This window comes from Tubulanus polymorphus, chromosome 5 (genome assembly GCF_964204645.1).
Source record: "Tubulanus polymorphus chromosome 5, tnTubPoly1.2, whole genome shotgun sequence".
NCBI classification, from domain to species: domain Eukaryota; kingdom Metazoa; phylum Nemertea; class Palaeonemertea; order Tubulaniformes; family Tubulanidae; genus Tubulanus; species Tubulanus polymorphus.
This window is the reverse complement of record NC_134029.1, coordinates 18,741,043-18,757,828: the sequence shown is the minus strand read 5'-3', so window position 1 is coordinate 18,757,828 and position 16,786 is coordinate 18,741,043. Positions and strand designations below refer to the sequence as shown.

The following is a 16,786-nucleotide window of genomic DNA, read 5'->3' as shown; positions in this document are numbered from 1 at the left end:
CACTAAAAGATTTTAATTTGGTATATGTCCCATGCGCATATGATATAGATCTAGATTTTTTATTACCAGAGAAATGAACTTAGGTCAATTTTAACAACAATTAATTTCAACATGATAGAAATGAGAGAAAAAGAAGCAACAATGTTAATCCATTGACAAGAGTTCATACAACCTTGCAAGCTAACTAGGCCTAATCACGCGAGTTAGATAATGGCATAAGAATATCTTTTGGGGATCCTAATGATGCGAAAGTGTTGCGACTACTTTCGTGAATATGATGACAACATAATAATTTCAAAACTAGGCTACACAATTACTTAATGACCATGCTGGTAGTATAGAACTGACAGTAAAACAAACATACACCCGCATTCTATCTACTCGGCAATATCAGAATCAGGCCATCCCAAAATAATTGTCTGTTTGCCGTAACATCGACTCAAAAGTTTTCCGGATGAGTCGGTAGGTAGGAGGAAATTTTTTTTTGGCAAAATTTTAGGGCAAAAAACAAATTTATCACCTTTTTTGTATGGAAACAATATCAAAAATAAAATCTATTTCAATGAATCCCAAAAAAAAGTTTCCATGCAGTACCTTCGAAGTCCGGTCAGTCGGGTTACGGCAAACAGACCATTATTTGGGGATGGCTTCACCTATTTTCTTCACAGAATATTCGTTGTAAATATTTCTAAGGGGAAAAACTCTGGCCGAGGGAGAGAAATGCTTGAAATCTTATATTTGGTCAGTTTATCACAAAACGTCAAATACTACTAATTTCACAATTCCCTAACAAAGCCCTCCTATTAAAAGCTAACAGTCCAGTAGCCTGACTGGAGGCACACATTACAACAAGATCGGCTGATGTGACTTACCATTAGAAAGTTAGAATTAGTTTATTTTCAATCATCTTTGAACAGGATTTCAACCAAAGAGATGCCCTTGATATTCTTGATGGATAAGGTGTTTTACACATGCCTAATTGAGAGGTGGTCATCCTACCTTGGCAGGGGTTTGAACCTGATGGCATCGCTATATTTAGCCACGGCACGAAGCCCTGCCATTATAGACTAGGTACTTGCGGCACCAATCAGATTGCTTGTATAATCGCTGAGGTAAATTTCACGGAAGAACTATAAATGGGAAAACCGGGCTAAAATAAAACGGGATTTTGAACCGTGGCAATGTCGATGCCATCAGGTTTGAATCCCTGCCGGAGGAAGATGTGAGGTGGAAGGTTTGATTCCGGGACATGTCGGTGTTCTTTCTCCGATGCGTTGATCTAACATGAAAGTCTTGGACAGTTCTGAGAATCTTCAGCATGATGAAGAGAGGGTTAGAAGAAAACGAAGAATTGACTTGTCTCTCGTCATGGCATGGTATAGGCTAGTTGTCAAAGTGATGTTTGAATTAAATCAAAATATGTAGCGTAATAGGCAAGGGCACATCCAGGGGCCGCGCATTGTTCACTATTTTCAAAATTGAGTTAGGCCTAATGTTTTCCAATTAGCTTTTTCAGTGTGCACTTCTAATTATATGATAGGCCTATGCCCTATTTTAGGGGTGCCACCCCTCCTTGAAGAGCAGATAGGCCTAGTGGCATAGTCATGGCAGACGACTCACCATTAGCAAACCAGAGATCCTCACTATCAAATTAACCCTTTCAGTACATCTACACCGGTGATGAACTTTGCTAATGTCGATTTCAACCTGACTTGAGAGCATTCCTGGTTGCCTAACTCAGTCAGTTTTGGTAGTACATACCTGATAAAAGTCTTATTAGGGCCAGAATGCATTGGCAGCTGACCTAAAATATCGTTTTTTAATCCACTTTAAACTGTATAGCCTAGAAGGATATCCAAAAAGTCTGCGGTGAGAGGGGTTCCTGAGAGAAAAGAGACTCCATGATTTGAAAGTTTAACAATATGTCTCCATGCCTACCAACTGAAGTTCGGTACGTAGGCATGGAAACATAGTGTTAAACTTTCAAATCATGGAATCACTTCTCTTCATTCAACCCCTTTCAATGAAGACTTTTTGGATATCCTTCAATACAGTTTCTAATGGATTGAAAAATGATGATTTAGGTCGACTCATTGTCCTTTCTGATCCCATTAAGACCTTTATCAGGTATACCGCGTCATTCAACAAACTGGGACAGAATTTTTCAAAATTATCTCCAGCACTTTCTGTTAGCATCAATTAGTCAGCACTGGAAAAGATATTATTCTTACCTAATAGTCTTCACGGCGAAACACAAAATAACGACGGCTGTAATTCCGATTAGGACGTACATAGTCCGCAATAACATTCCTTTATTTTGGTTAAACATATCCCCGAATGATCTCGATTTCGACGACGTCGTTACGCAATCGGTTCCATTATTTCCCACACATTTTGTTTTATTCACTGAAGTAGACGGAGTAGACGATGGCGGTGGCGATATTTTATTCGGTTGCGCTTTTTTGGCGTCATCAGTTTTTTTAGCATCATTATTATCGACGCTAGTGTCACTGCCGGGCTTAGGGTTCTGTTTTTTCACAGATGGAGCGGCCACGGCCACCGTGACGAGTAGAAATACGAATACGACGCTAAATAAATATGTATAAAGCTTATCCATAGCTGTAGTCGGTTCGGGGTCACTTACGACGACAAATCCATGCGAATTCGACGAGAACCGCGCGACGAAAATCCAAAAATAGCTCACTGTCACAAGTGCGTGTCACAGTATCAAAATTTTACTTCCGCGTTCGTTTGATTAATCGCCGCTAGATGGCAGTAATTAAGATTTCAATGCATTTAAACTCAATTTAAAAATTATTTAAACGTTTTCAGAAAGGATTGTTACATATTTTGACCACATGTATTCTAAAAATCATTTTAAGTAAAGATAAGCTTATGAGTTTCTTCGATAGCCGTCAGGTGACAGCATCGGCCGACTCTCCGTGACGTCATCTAGCAACTACCCAAACATCCTCCGCTCGAAAACATCACTCGAAATTCCGTTTAAAAGCTCGTTTTCGGTGAGTAAACTATTTTTCCCGCTGATTTACCCCTGTCAGAAAGAAGACAGACTTCAGGTTTGTTGGATCATTCGTTGAAACGATGCGTCAAAGGCCTCGTACTTTTTATTTTTTACTTAGAGAATCGTAGAAGTTTCCAAAATGAATTAAATATAAATCAATATTTATTGCTGTTTGTCATTTATTTGATTCGTTAGTTTATGATCTGTAATGTGTTTCTGTTTCTCTGCTAATACAAGGGGTGCTTCAGGTCATCGACCGAGGACAGTTTGAGCAAGTTGCGTTTTACTCTTTTTTCTATTATATGTAATTGACATGTGGCTCAGCTCAGCAGGCCCAGTCGCGGTGATCATCCATCGGGTGATCATCCATCCTTGCTTGCCAGGGTTTGATTGCCACCCATCAAAGCTCACGCCAACTCAAACCCTGGCCGCCGGCCTTCCATGGGTCTATTGCACCGCTCAAGATTATTTGGCAGAAAGGTTGCCATTCAGTGGCCACCAGTCTATATTACATTGGCTAGAGCAGATCTGCTAGTGAAAAACAATGCATCTGATACATTTAGTGTGGCAACCTGCCCCATCCCCCCCAAAATATCATGGGCAATGCAATCTCTTGTATCTAAAATATCTCATTTCTATAACGCATAGGTCTGATATTGACTGAGTTCCACTTTTGACTCAAGAGATAAAATTTTGAAAATGAACTGATTAAACTCTGAGAACCTCCGTTCATTGATTTTTTTTCTCATGCCCAGCAGGTTCTGATTTCAACATGGGGAAAAAGATAAAAAAGGAAGAAAAAGCTCCACCGGAGGATGTTGTAAGTATCATCGTCATCATCATACATTAGCAATCCACAATTAAGAACGTGCTGCAATCAGGGTCAGTTGCTCAAAAATTAGGTTAAGTTAACCGGTCGATGAATGAAATAAGTAAAATCATTATTACATTTATTACTTGGTCTACAGTGTTTGTCAACTCAAACCAACTTTCAGTGCAGTGATGGACTTGGCTAGAAGACTGCATCGATGTATATTGATGTTCTTAGTAATTAGATTTTATCTCCATTGAAAGATGGCTGCACCTGACATAATGAAATGTTAGTAACTAAAAACGATACATGATCACACCGTGGTGTAGACATGCTAATAGGGATCATTCATTTATTAAATTATGTACGCATGAAATCTGATTTTTTTTACTTCAAAAGACCCAACCCCGTACGCAAAATCGGCCATTTTTTTCATATACATTAAGCATTGCAGTACGCAATAGCACTTACCCCTCCCCTAATACGTACGTACTAAATGAATGATCCCATAGTGGTGTGCCTGCTATTCAACAGACTGGGTTAAAATTTTCAGATTATCTCCAGCACTTTTGGGTATTAATAGTCATCATTGAACGGTTTGAAATTTGTTATTTTTATCTTAGAACTGTGGAACTGGGTCCTGAATTCTAAATACTCGCCTATCCTTTGATATTACATTTTCTTTCCCGATAGTTCGATCCGCTGCAAGTGGAAAGCAAAGAAGCGGCAACGGTAGTTTTAATGTTGGATAGTCCAGAGGAGGATGTGCTCGCTAAGGCGTGCGAAGCTATGTACAGATTTGCTGACAAATGTAAGTCCAGGGTAACCTAAAAGAAAGAAGATAAATGGCATGCTTACTGTTTTTGAATATTTTTGTCCATATAAATCCTTTTAGCAATATCAACAATTTGATTAGATAATGTTTTAAATACTTATTGCATATTTCAAATGTTTTTTGTAACAGGTGATGAAAATAAGAAAGTATTATTAGATCTCGGAACGGTCGATAAACTGTTGAAGTTGATTCAGTCGGAAGATAGAATTGTACGGCGTAACGCTTGCATGGCTTTCGGTGTCATGGCCGCCCATCGTAAGTGTGGTACATTTCAGAATTGAGCGACTAATTTATTTGAATTCAGGCAGTGATTCTCAAGTCAACTGAAGTCATTATGAATTGTAGAAAATTCTTGACTTATTGCCAAGGTTTTCTGGAGCCAGTTCTACAATTTGTTGGATAAGATAGATTAGTTTACCCTACTTGGGATTAACTAGTTATGACTCCATACTCAAATTAATGTGTCCAGTATGCAAGGTTTTTCAACGTTCTGAGATTCTCTTTCTGCGCTGTTCTGACAATAAAATCGACACATTTTATATGGTATTCGTTAAATTAATTATCAAGTTCCAAATTATTTTTTGAAAAAGCATTCATTGTTGTTTCTAATTATCTTTTCAGCTGACGTACGGAAACTCTTAAGAAAACAAGATGAAACAATTCCGGCTGTTATTCATTTATTGAACCCTGAAGGTAAACAAGAATATATCGGTTCACGTAGTCAGTGACTAGACTGGTTTAGTTTCGCAATCAAATATTTTAACAAACCTATCCGAAAGCTTTACACCATCATTAGGTATCTTTTGATATGATATCATACAACTGACTGCTATATAAGCAGTCGCTAATTTTAAGACCTATACGCCACATTATCAGTCACTGAAATACATATATATTATAATATAATGGTATGAGTCTGATGTACTTTCATCGTTGTTTGTATGACTACTATTGGATTGTCTGCTAATTGCTAAATGAATTTCTGATCCCATTAAAAAAAATCTAGTCTCATTACAGAGGTCCAATGAAGTGAAGAAGTTAATTAGGTCTTTAATGAAGAGTGGATTTTAAAGGAAGTTTCAAAAATAATCATAAAAAGCCAGGGTTTTGTCTCTCTTGCAGAGGATACAGTGGTGCATGAATTTGCGGCGTTGTGTTTGTCGTATATGTGCAACGATTTCAGCAGTAAAGTAGCCGTGTACGAGGGTGACGGAGTCGAAGCTCTGATTCGCTGCTTGTATTCGGGCGATCCCGATGTACAGAAAAATGGCCTCGAGACATTGGTTTTAATGATGGAAGTACGTAACTCAAAAAATGTAAAAATATCTATAGGTTTTGTGTTTTACACTCATAACATTTATCAATGATTGAAATATTACCAATGGTGCCTTTTAGGATTACCAGGCTCGAGCAGCGGTCCGTGATCAAAATGGTCTCGAACCCCTTTTGGATTTGATGAAATCCGAATATCCAGTGATTCAAGAATTCGCACTTGTAGCACTACAAAAAGCTGCTCAAGACAGTAAGTTTTTCACTTCCTTTTGCTGACTTCCTGCACGATTACTGGTTGAACTAGCTAAGAAATAGATACATACTACCCCAGTAATTGAACTACTGGTACAGTAGAAATACTTATAATTAGGACGGGTGCGGATCTAGGAAAATAGGAAATATGCTCTGAAACAGAAGGAAGGGTATTTCTAGGAAGGCTACAAGCAGGGTCCCACCATCGGGATTTGATCTTTCTGAAGAAATTCCTACAAAAAGACTCAATTCCCAAGAGGATGAGCATGAAATTTATAGGTTTCAACAAGCTCTGTCTATACAAAAAGGGCAACCTTGATGGGAAGGCATGGGTCCGTACTTCTAAAACTATCCCTTAGATCCAACCTGTTTAAAATAATGACCGATGATGATAGTAAGGACCAATGCACTCGTACAGGGTGGCCACTGACCTGGAAAACCTGGAAAACTTCGGGAATCATAGAAATCTAGGGAAACTCAGACAAATTTTACCAAACAACCTGGAAAACTCAGGGAATTCGAATGTTATTGACCACTTGTTCCTTTATCAATAGGGCCTACATGATTCGATGAAAAATAAATGAATGAATGAATTTTAACATTTCAAAAACCTAGAAATTTTTCTGATTCACTTGGGGGATTTTATGTAATCGCATGGAAAAATCAGGGAAACCCAGGGGATTTTTAAATTGATGGAAAATGGCCAGTCTGTGATAGTAAACACTTCTCTATTTCATACCACGTCATTAAAACTTGGTTTGAATGTTTGAAAATCATTTCTGAAGTGAATTTTAAAATGTTTCAGATGACACGCGAGCTGCCCTACGAGAACTAGAAGCGTTGAACAGATTAGTCGATTTCGTGGGTCGGCCCGACTTCAACGATCTACACGTGCATGCGTTGTATGCGCTTTCAAACAGTCTCGACGACGTGGAGAGCATGCAACAAATCAAGGAAAACGGCGGCCTCGCTCGACTGATCGCGTTTATCACCGATACGACGCCCCCTGAAGACGAGAGCGGCAAGGAGAAAGGCAAAAAGCCGAAATCTGGCTCTAAAAAGGGCAAAAAAGGCGAAGACGGTACGTAGAATAAAAAATGTGCTATTTAATCTGGTTGATTGGGTGATCGGGTTGGCAAATTATTTAATGCTTTGTTTCCATAAGGTTAAATGGGCAACAGACTTTTGGTTAAAGGTTTTCATTTCGTATTTGAGCTTGAAATCCGAGTTCTATTTGCTTCTGAGAATGATTTTGTCGGCAGGAATTTTTCCCTGTTATATGAGAAGCTACTAGATTAAATGTGAAATGTACATTTTTCAAATATATTTTCCAAAATACTTCACTTAGTCTCGGATGAAGAAAGCGGTAAATCACATTGTTCTCAACAGACCCACCGTTTTATAAATTACCACTAAACCAAAATGCTAAATGTATACTGAAACTAACTGACTTAGAAAAACTGAATGTTTTTTCGTGATGTTTCATTGTAAATTTAAATTATCGGTATGTTTTTAGAGCATTTTTCAAATGTCAATGCATCAATGAATGAAAGCTTTGGGTGTTATAAGTAGATACCGGGTTTTTTCTACAATTTATTCAGCATTTAGATATTTCATTATCACTTGCGCAATATTCGAATATATGCATGTGCTCAATATATTTTAAATTCATGCACTTTTTATCATGTTCACAGCAAAAAAGGGTAAGATACATTGCTAATTTGTTATTTGATGTCTTTTTATATTCCCCTTACTAACAAAATGTTCTTCTAAGCATCTGAAAGGCGCTGCCTCCGCTTGTTTGTGATTTTCCTGAAAGATAGTAAACTCTTTGTTTGTTGTTAAGTCCCTTTAGAATTCTTAAGAATTGCCATCAATGAACTACTGTACTGTACATTGTATACAGTAGCGGTTTTTGACTGGTCAGTAAATAATTGATTTGCCCAAAAAATTAGACAAGTTTTCATGAAAGTCTATAAATCATTTGCATTGATCGCCGCAAGGCAGTTCCTTTCTGTTAACCATAGTTATTTTTTGTAACATGATTCCTTTCTCCCCAATTAGCTAGCTTATTCCTCAAGTCTGGCAGTACGTGTATAGGAAAAAACCTGCTTCTTTTTCTGGGCTCTGACTTGGACATTCTTCATGATACACATTTTCAGACCTGTTACAAGCTGACTTAACTTCCTTTGTCGTTTAGTTTTCGCCTTAAATGTTTATTGTTAGGAATTAATTCCGATACTCTTCTTATACCGAGTAGTTTACAATGAATGATGAATCCGTATTTGTTAACTTAACTTTTTATAATTTAACCCTCATTTCTTGTACTTCAAAGTATCTATTATGCCTACACTGAATCTGATTTCGCTTCTGTAAAAACGAGAGAATATCTATTTACTACAATAGACCTAGTTGCCAGGCTGCGTGTTTGAGAACATTTTCAGTTCAGTCCAAAATATGAGATAGATATTTTTTCAAGGCAGACAGGGGAAGCTGTTAAAACTTAAATGGTTATCAAAATGGTTACACATTCTGTTCTGAATCCTAAACCAAAAAGCAACCCATGCGAACATATCTTTTTGCTTTTTCCAATATTATATATAGGAAATGTTTGGATTTGTTTGTTCCCTGCGTACATTGATCATCAAATGTTTTCATTCCGGAGTCTGATTTCAACCTAAAATCTATTTTTCTAAGTGATTTTATCATTTCAACTTACCGGTCATGTCGTATTTGATTTTGTTTAAAGGAGAAGAGAAGAAGACCGGTGAACCGTCTAATACTTTACCGGAGTGTAAGAAACATGCTGCGAAAGCTATCGCTAGAGCTGCCAAAAATGGTGAGTATATTAAAGATGTAAGTCGTTGCGAGCGTTGCTAAAGAATCTTGAAATTTTAGGGTAATTTGCATACCATACTCAAGCTCAGTATGGGCCAACAGTTAGAGAAACGTGTAAGTTTAAAGAATTTGCTCGCTGGTCAATGCAGTCTTTACTGTTATGATCTAGGATACTCCAAGTTAACCCGGTAACTTCATTTGTATAGTGCTGGATCAATATTATTGTTTCACTTGAACGCAAAATTTAAGAATTGTTTATACAGCAACAGCTTGAAAGCTGCCGATTCTTGACCTATTTCACAAATAAGCGATTTCTGACTTTTCCTGGGGCAAATGTGTTGCATTATTTCTGGGGTCTAGATCCCTGTCTTCCTATTGAAGTTGCCTTTTTCATTGAGATAGATATTGTCAAAACCTCCCAATTTGAGGCTTATTTGAGATGAATATGGTCAAAACCTCCCAATTTGAAATTGCTTATTTGAAATGATGCCCCTAGTACTACAATGATTTTCATTTATCTCATAGCTGAAAATAGAAAGATCCTGCACGAACAAGAAGCGGAAAAAATGCTGATCTTGTTGCTGTCGCATGAAGCGCAAGAAGTACAGATCGCGGCGGCTCAAGCAATTGCGGTGATGGCCGAAAGTCTGACGTGCAGAGACTCAATCGGACAGTGGGGTGAGTGTAACTTCGTATAAATCCATCGAGCGTAGTCTGAGATGAAAATTTATAGTCGTTAAATTTACAAGAAGCAAGCACGACTGATAAATTGTTGTTTCAATTGTAGAGGGCATCGATCCATTCATTAAAATGCTGAAATCGGACAATTCTGAATTGAAAGAGGCAGCGACTGCGGCTCTGGCAAATCTCACAGTTTCCAACACTAACAACTGCGGGTAGATATGATTGATTTATTGGAACGATAGACTTCAAGCTTGTCTTGGCGATATTTGTTACTTTGACTCCAAATGCTCCTAAACTTTACAGCTTGATCAAAAATGCATCTGCCTAAATATTGCTGCGAAACTCCCATTCTGTTGTGTACAAGTCATTAATCCTTTCATCACTGACAGTTTTCCTGACCTGTAGTGCTTGGCCGAAATTAGAAAATTTCTATTACAGTTTAAACTACTACTTTGTTCATATGTCATTTAATGTCTCATTTCGATTCGCTTTTCTAGGGAAGTTCTGCATAAGAACGGAATCGAGCCGTTGATCAATCTGTTGGCCGACCAGAGAGAAACAGTTGTCGCTAACGCGGCATGCGTTTTAACGAACATGTCCGTAGATGAACAGATGAGGGCTGAAATTCAACGATTGGGCGTAGTATCTGCCGTCATTTTACCATTAAAATCACAGTAAGTATGAGTGTGAATAGAGATAATATATAAAATCCCACTTTGTACAAATTATTAAATGACACGATTTTTCAGACTCGCACTGGAGACAATTGTCGGGCTAGTGTGAGTCTGAAACATCGCATCTTCAGATTTTCAATAATATCCTCTCAAAATTGTTGAGGTGCGATTCTGGATCCTCAATATGATTGACATCATCGCCCCATTGAAGTTTTACTATTTTGTTCCCACTCTGCTGCTTGTCTACCAGTAATAACTCTTTATGGGTTAGTCCAAGCTGGCTGTGTGCGCTAATGATATCTTGATATCTAATCGATGAACGTAGCTGCATAAACCAACAGATGAAAGGGCCATATCGAGTTTATTCTTGAGTCAAATTCAATTTCGTCTATGATGAAAACTTGCCCAACATAGTTCAAAGTAGAATGAACTCGACAATAAAAGATCATTGTGTAATTAATTTCGCAACTGAGTGTCTAGGTAGACTGTCTGAAGAAAACCTAGATACCCATCCATGAAAGTGACCAAAAGATATAGTGAATATCTGTGTGTGTAATTTGTTGGTTTTGTTATATTAAGGAGTTATATTGTTCAGAGTAAAGCCGCGCTTGCAGTTGCCGCTTTTGCATCGGACGCTAATGCCAGGCAAGATTTCGGTCTGTCCAACGGTTTGGAGCCTTTGTGCGAATTGCTCAAGTCTAACAACGACGAAGTTCGAAGAAGCGCGTCATGGGCCATCACGGTGATCGCAGTGGACGAGCCGACGGCTTCTGAGCTCAGTAAATTAGGGTATGTATATTTTGCGACGTATTTCTACATTTCAAGCAGGCGTGATGAATTATTTCATGAATATCGCATTCCTCCGATAGTTGTCTAGGCATATTACAAGATATTCAACAATCCGGTACAAGGGCAAACAGATTCACCGATGCAGCGATGGAAAAGTTATTGGACAGTAACCTTTCAGCTAAATATGCTCTCACCGGTTACCTCGGTAGGTATTTATTTCGAAATTCTAAGCTGAAAAATCCGACGATACGTATCTAGAAAAAAGTTTTCACGGTCATTTTTTGCAGGTCCGAACAATTTGATCGCAGACGGCTTCTTCGATGCCGGCCAATTGAAACCTGGCTCTTCATTCAGAACGTTAGAGGATTATTGCAAAGACGACGTCAACCAAAAACGACCGATTCTCCTCGTTAACCCAGGTTCATCAGCGCTCGAGTAAGTATTGATGGCTACTGACTTGTGGTGGAATGAGGATTAGATTTGTGAAAATTTTCGTTCAGATGCCCTTGATCGTATATAGCGTGTGGTTAATAATAATGTGCAGTATTTACCAAACTGTTTTCGTGTTAATGATTTCTAAAACTTGTTGCAATTGCCACTGATTTTGTTGAATAGTAGCATGAAATTTTTCTCTAATATTCGTGCTTTACTTGATGAAAATATATGAAATGTAGTTTTCTTTTTGTTTACTTAACATTAACAAAACAATCATTTGCAGCGTGAAAGCCGTCACTCCGACCCCGAGCGTTGATATAAAACCTCGCGGTTCCGCTGGTAGTATTCGCGCTAGAACGCCCGTTAAATCTAGCAAAGATGGCAAGGCGTAAGTCAACATTGGATCGGCTTCTTTCAATTTGTACCAGCCGCCTACCGTGCCCTCAGCATTGATAATTCTTGTTTCTTTATACCTGAAAATAACCTTTTGATCAGGAGCGGATCCAAGTACATAATAATCTGAGGCTCAAACCAATTCTTTTAATGGCAAAACCACTTAGAAAAAGGCAATCTAGCAGTGCACTTTTGTCAAGAAAAAACCTTATCAAAAATTTTAAACAAAATTGTGCCTTAGTTTTACTGAAATTGCTCTTCAAATATTTTGTAGCAAGAATTTGCCCGTTTCATATAAAGCAGTGGCTTTGAAAGTGCAGCGGCGAAAGCCGCGGCAATAATTTGCTGAATGACATTTTTTTTTCTTTGAATACCACGCTTTTGAAGAAATTAAGTAAATTCACCGAGGCAATATTCAGAACCTGTCCAAAATCGCCACTTGGCCACGGCAATCAAAAATTGCTTCCAACACCCCTGTAAAGTAGTGCCTTTCAAATAAAAGGCAATCCTTTCAAATTAAAAGGGCACTCGAAATTTGGATCCGTGCCTGTCAATAACCATATCAACAAGAGCTCATCTACTGCACTGGGGGTAAAAGGTTCACATAGGTACGTACATGAAATTTAGCGGTTTGTGTACGAGGAGGGGACAAAATATGTCTCCAATCCTTATTGATGTGTGGGGTTGTTGCCGACAATCTGCATACTATGTTATACTGTTTTTAAGCGCATGGCTGGACTCTTCGTTTGATATGTTTCCATTTCTGATCCTAATCGCATCATTTCTTTTTCTGCTTTAGATATTAAGTTGTCTTGACCTGTTGCATTCTCTTCGGCGTAACGTACCAATAAATTGAAATGCCACATTATACCAATCAATATTAATACTGTAGCACAAAGGAAACCGAAAGTTTTGGAGAGAATGCAACACTTGAATATTTCTTTTTAACCTTTATTTCATACTTGTTAGCAAAATCGTTTATGTATTATTTCATTCCTACCGAGCTTGTGATGGGCTAGTCAATACATCGGTACATGTATTATCAGATAGATTTTACAGTGCATGAGTTATGTTAGTTCATGAACATTTTTTAATTAGTTGACCTGCATGAAAAGATTGTAGAGTTATCTTTCATCTGTAGTGTCTAGAGCTGCAAATCTAGCTATTCATAAACCCAATGCTTTATTTCTGTGGTAAAGGGAAAATTCTGTGCAGTGGAACCTCTGAACATCCACGTCGTGTACAACCACCAACCAAATGAGAAATTTTTATGATCAGTCGTTAATAGTCTCTTGAGGTTCCATTGTAATGACGCTTCATTTTGTTCTCGGTGATTTAGTTTCCTTTTTTTGTTTTATAAAAATGCCCATTTTATTCGCAAACGCTTGCTCCTAGACCTGTTTTCTTAAAAAAGAATATTTTCTATCAAGAATTATAATAATAATGTACAGATAGCTTAGCCTAAAAGATGGTTTACACGCTCCATTGATCTACTGTGTATACCATAGAACTCTGTTAAGATTGGGTTCATATTGGATTATTTTAATTAGAGATATCTGATTTATGGAGGTAGTCATCGTTTCAAGTGAACTTTATCTAGTATTTTGGATAGCAGATGCTACCTGCTACTGCAAATGCTTTTCAGAGCCTATGTACCGGTACTTCAGGTTGTGCAAAACGTTTGATATTGTGTGCATTAGTCTTCGGCATCTGGGAACTGTGTTACGTAGGCCCTGATGGTTTCGATTTCATATTCTTGATTGCTCTTTCGATGATGAACTATTTTGATCGATGTTGTTCGTAGGAAACCACGTGAAAAATCAGCCGAAAAATCACGTCAATCGACGAAAGAAAAACAAGAAAAGGAAGAACCCATAGAAGAAAGTACATTTGTACCACCAGTCGATGATATGTTGCGCAAATATGTTGATATGGTCACCGAGAAAGTATTGCCATTGGGGTCAATGAAAGAACAAGTAGTTGCATTAGCCGAGTAAGATATATTGCCGATAGAGCATGCATAAAACTGTATTGGTTGTAGTAGTAGCTGTTGAATATTTTCTTAACATATAATTGATTTGAAAATATCGAAGAATTGATCTCTATGTTTTGGCAACATTACCAGCCTGATTGACTACTTCTTTTCCTGGAAATCTAATATTTTGGATGATTGGATAATAGCCTCTGCGATGAAAATAGCTCACATATGTATTTGTATTATGATCCTTCTCTCTGGTACTACTGTCTATTTCAACTTGACTTGAGAGCACATAAGGTTACCTTGCTCAATTAGTTTGGTGGACATACCAAACCTGATATACCGGTAAGTCCTATTAGGATCAGAGAGGACTGGCGTTCACCTAAAACATTGGTTTTTAATCGTTTTCAAACTGTATTGAAGGATATCCAGAAAGTCTTCATTGAAAGCAGTTGAATAAAGAAAAGTGATTCCATGATTTGAATGTTTAACTATATCTTTCCATGCATACATTCCAAACTTCAGTTGTCAGGGTAGGCATGGAAACATATTGTTAAACTTTATTTTTTCAAGAAAATTGTGTCTCTTTTTCTATGATGCCATCCTTTCAATGAAGAATTTTTATCTAATCCTTCAATACAGTGAAGACTGGATTAAAAAACGATGTTTTAGGTCAACTGCCAGTCTGTTCTGGTCCTAATAACACTTTTATCAGATAACCAAAATCCAACAAAACTAACTGAGCTAGGCCATCTAATGCACTCTCAAGTCAATTTGAAATAGACATTAGTGAGTCGACAAAGCGGGCTCTTGGCCAAATTGCAACCCTACTTGTCTCTTGAGAAATATGCCCCTAAGCCAGATCATCTTACGGTATTTGTTGATACTCATTTTAGGTTCGTTGCTGATCGTATGGGTGGTGCAATCGAAAAAGGACAAGTGTCAAATTTCAGTTACGAACTACAAATCAGTCAACTGAAATATAATTTACAGTCTAATGTTATTCCAATCGGGACTATTAACGCTGGCATACATTATCACAGAAGTATATTGTTCAAGGTAACGAATGAAACGTGATAAGTATCGCGATAAAATTGCATGCATTTTTCAGTCGTCAGAACCAATGTCACGGATTCAGTCATCAGTCTTTCACGTGGACCTACTGGTATTGTCAATACCATAATTCATGGGATTATATTTTGAAAGTATCAGTTTCTTGGTCGAAGCTTCTTCTCTGGCATTGCCCCTTATTGGTAATAAGAAACCATGAATCTGCTGATAATGCCCTGAGTGGGACTTAGTAGGTTGAGGTATGAAGTGAAGCTACCGCCTCTATTTGAGGGTCAATACCGCAAAAGTAAAATAAATACTCTCAAAATCAGACTAATTTCTAGTTCATTTTCAATTAAGCTACAATGTCTATGTCAAATTATTCAAAAAGGAATCAGTTCTGCCTCAGTATAATCATTCTGCTCCAAGGTTTGGTTTGCCAGTACACTGTATTCACAGTCCCAATCTTGTAAACGACCTAATTTAGATTCCCTGGTTTAAGATAGCATATTGCGATGAAACTCATGAATTCCTATTTCTAGCTGCTCTCGAATCGTGATCGGATATTTCATTTGAATGTCGACATTTTTCTTGCAGGCTCTTGCCGATAGAATTGCCGTACCTTGTTCGCTAGTGAGAGGCGAATATAATCGAGCCTGGAACGAGGTGATGCTTTGTGATGAAACTACTACGGTAGGTTGAATTTTTCACAATAAAACCGAATTTCAGTTTAGTTCTGGAAAAGACAGGTGCCTCGATAAAAATATTACTTATTGCTTCACAAAATACCATAGTGAAATTTTATTTATAACCGATTCGCTTTCATTTTGCATATTATTTGTTACTCCTGCTGTAGTAACCTTACCTAAGGAAATCCCTTGTGTGGGCTTAATTGGGGATTTTTTGCTCTTGGGATTACTAACATGATCAGGAATTTGTTTGTTTACTTGTTGCAGCCTGGAGCTCCAAAATATCCACCAAAATCGTACATCGTCGATCTTATTCATCACCCTGGTGATCTGCTGAGGACCGATAGTATGGAGGCATCTTTCTACCAGAAAATATAAAAGCGCAAATATTAAGTGTTGATGAGCTTCTTGCGTCGACATTGATTGACATTTCGAAAAATAATCAAAGTATTTTTTTTAGGACTTACAAAGATGGACCATCGTAACGTGATAGTTTTATGTAATATTAGGATTTGCAAAGCCTTGTGAATCTCATAGAAATCTGTGAACGAAGCATTCCATTTCTACTCCGATGGATTTTGAATTCAAAAGCCTAATTTTTAAGTGTCTGTGATCTAAAATTATATGATTGTATCTTCTAAAGACGAATAAACCCCGTCCAGTAATTACCGGTACTAGCAAAATATATTCAGATATCCGTCCAACTATGAAAAATCTAAAATATAGTGATTAATTTGTAGTTTTTTTGGAGATTTTTATCTTTATGGTGTACATGTTGCACTTGTTATTTGTAAATATATTTATTGGCAACTGAAAAATTTAGTTTCATGTAATTCATTATCAGATTGTAGGAGGCTTTTGTGCTCTCAATTTGTATATACAGCGGAGCCTCGTTTTCGAGCAGGTCCCAGCGAACATATTCATATCAATGAAGCTTTAGATAATACGAAACACGTTTATTACGATTATATCCAGCATGTCCCAGCTTACGAATCCTGTTTTTGATGATACGAAACCCGCTTGATACAACAATTTCACTTTGCTCGCAAGATTTGTGTTACTGA

The 16,786-nt window shown here is 37.6% G+C and overlaps 2 protein-coding genes across 2 annotated transcripts in view; one reads left to right on the top strand and one right to left on the bottom strand.

Annotated features, from left to right (window-relative positions):
* LOC141905472 (uncharacterized) overlaps positions 1-2,721 on the bottom strand; it is a 30,634-nt gene extending 27,913 nt beyond the window's left edge. The window contains exon 1 of the mRNA XM_074794338.1: positions 2,232-2,721. Coding sequence (XP_074650439.1) covers positions 2,232-2,617 — 386 coding nt within the window. The 5' untranslated portion in view covers positions 2,618-2,721. The remainder of the gene's footprint in view (positions 1-2,231) is intronic.
* Positions 2,722-2,939: 218 nt separating this feature from the next.
* On the top strand, positions 2,940-16,524 carry LOC141905718 (armadillo repeat-containing protein 3-like). Its single transcript, XM_074794707.1, has 20 exons — positions 2,940-3,020; positions 3,781-3,842; positions 4,527-4,644; positions 4,798-4,923; positions 5,290-5,361; positions 5,791-5,966; positions 6,064-6,190; positions 6,998-7,273; positions 8,942-9,031; positions 9,556-9,708; positions 9,818-9,926; positions 10,212-10,388; positions 10,968-11,177; positions 11,258-11,382; positions 11,465-11,612; positions 11,896-12,000; positions 13,810-13,998; positions 14,880-15,042; positions 15,631-15,726; positions 15,990-16,524. The coding sequence occupies exons 2-20, from the start codon at positions 3,795-3,797 to the stop codon at positions 16,098-16,100; spliced, it is 2,619 nt and encodes an 872-aa protein (XP_074650808.1). The 5' UTR covers positions 2,940-3,020; positions 3,781-3,794; the 3' UTR covers positions 16,101-16,524.
* Positions 16,525-16,786: the final 262 nt, after the last annotated feature.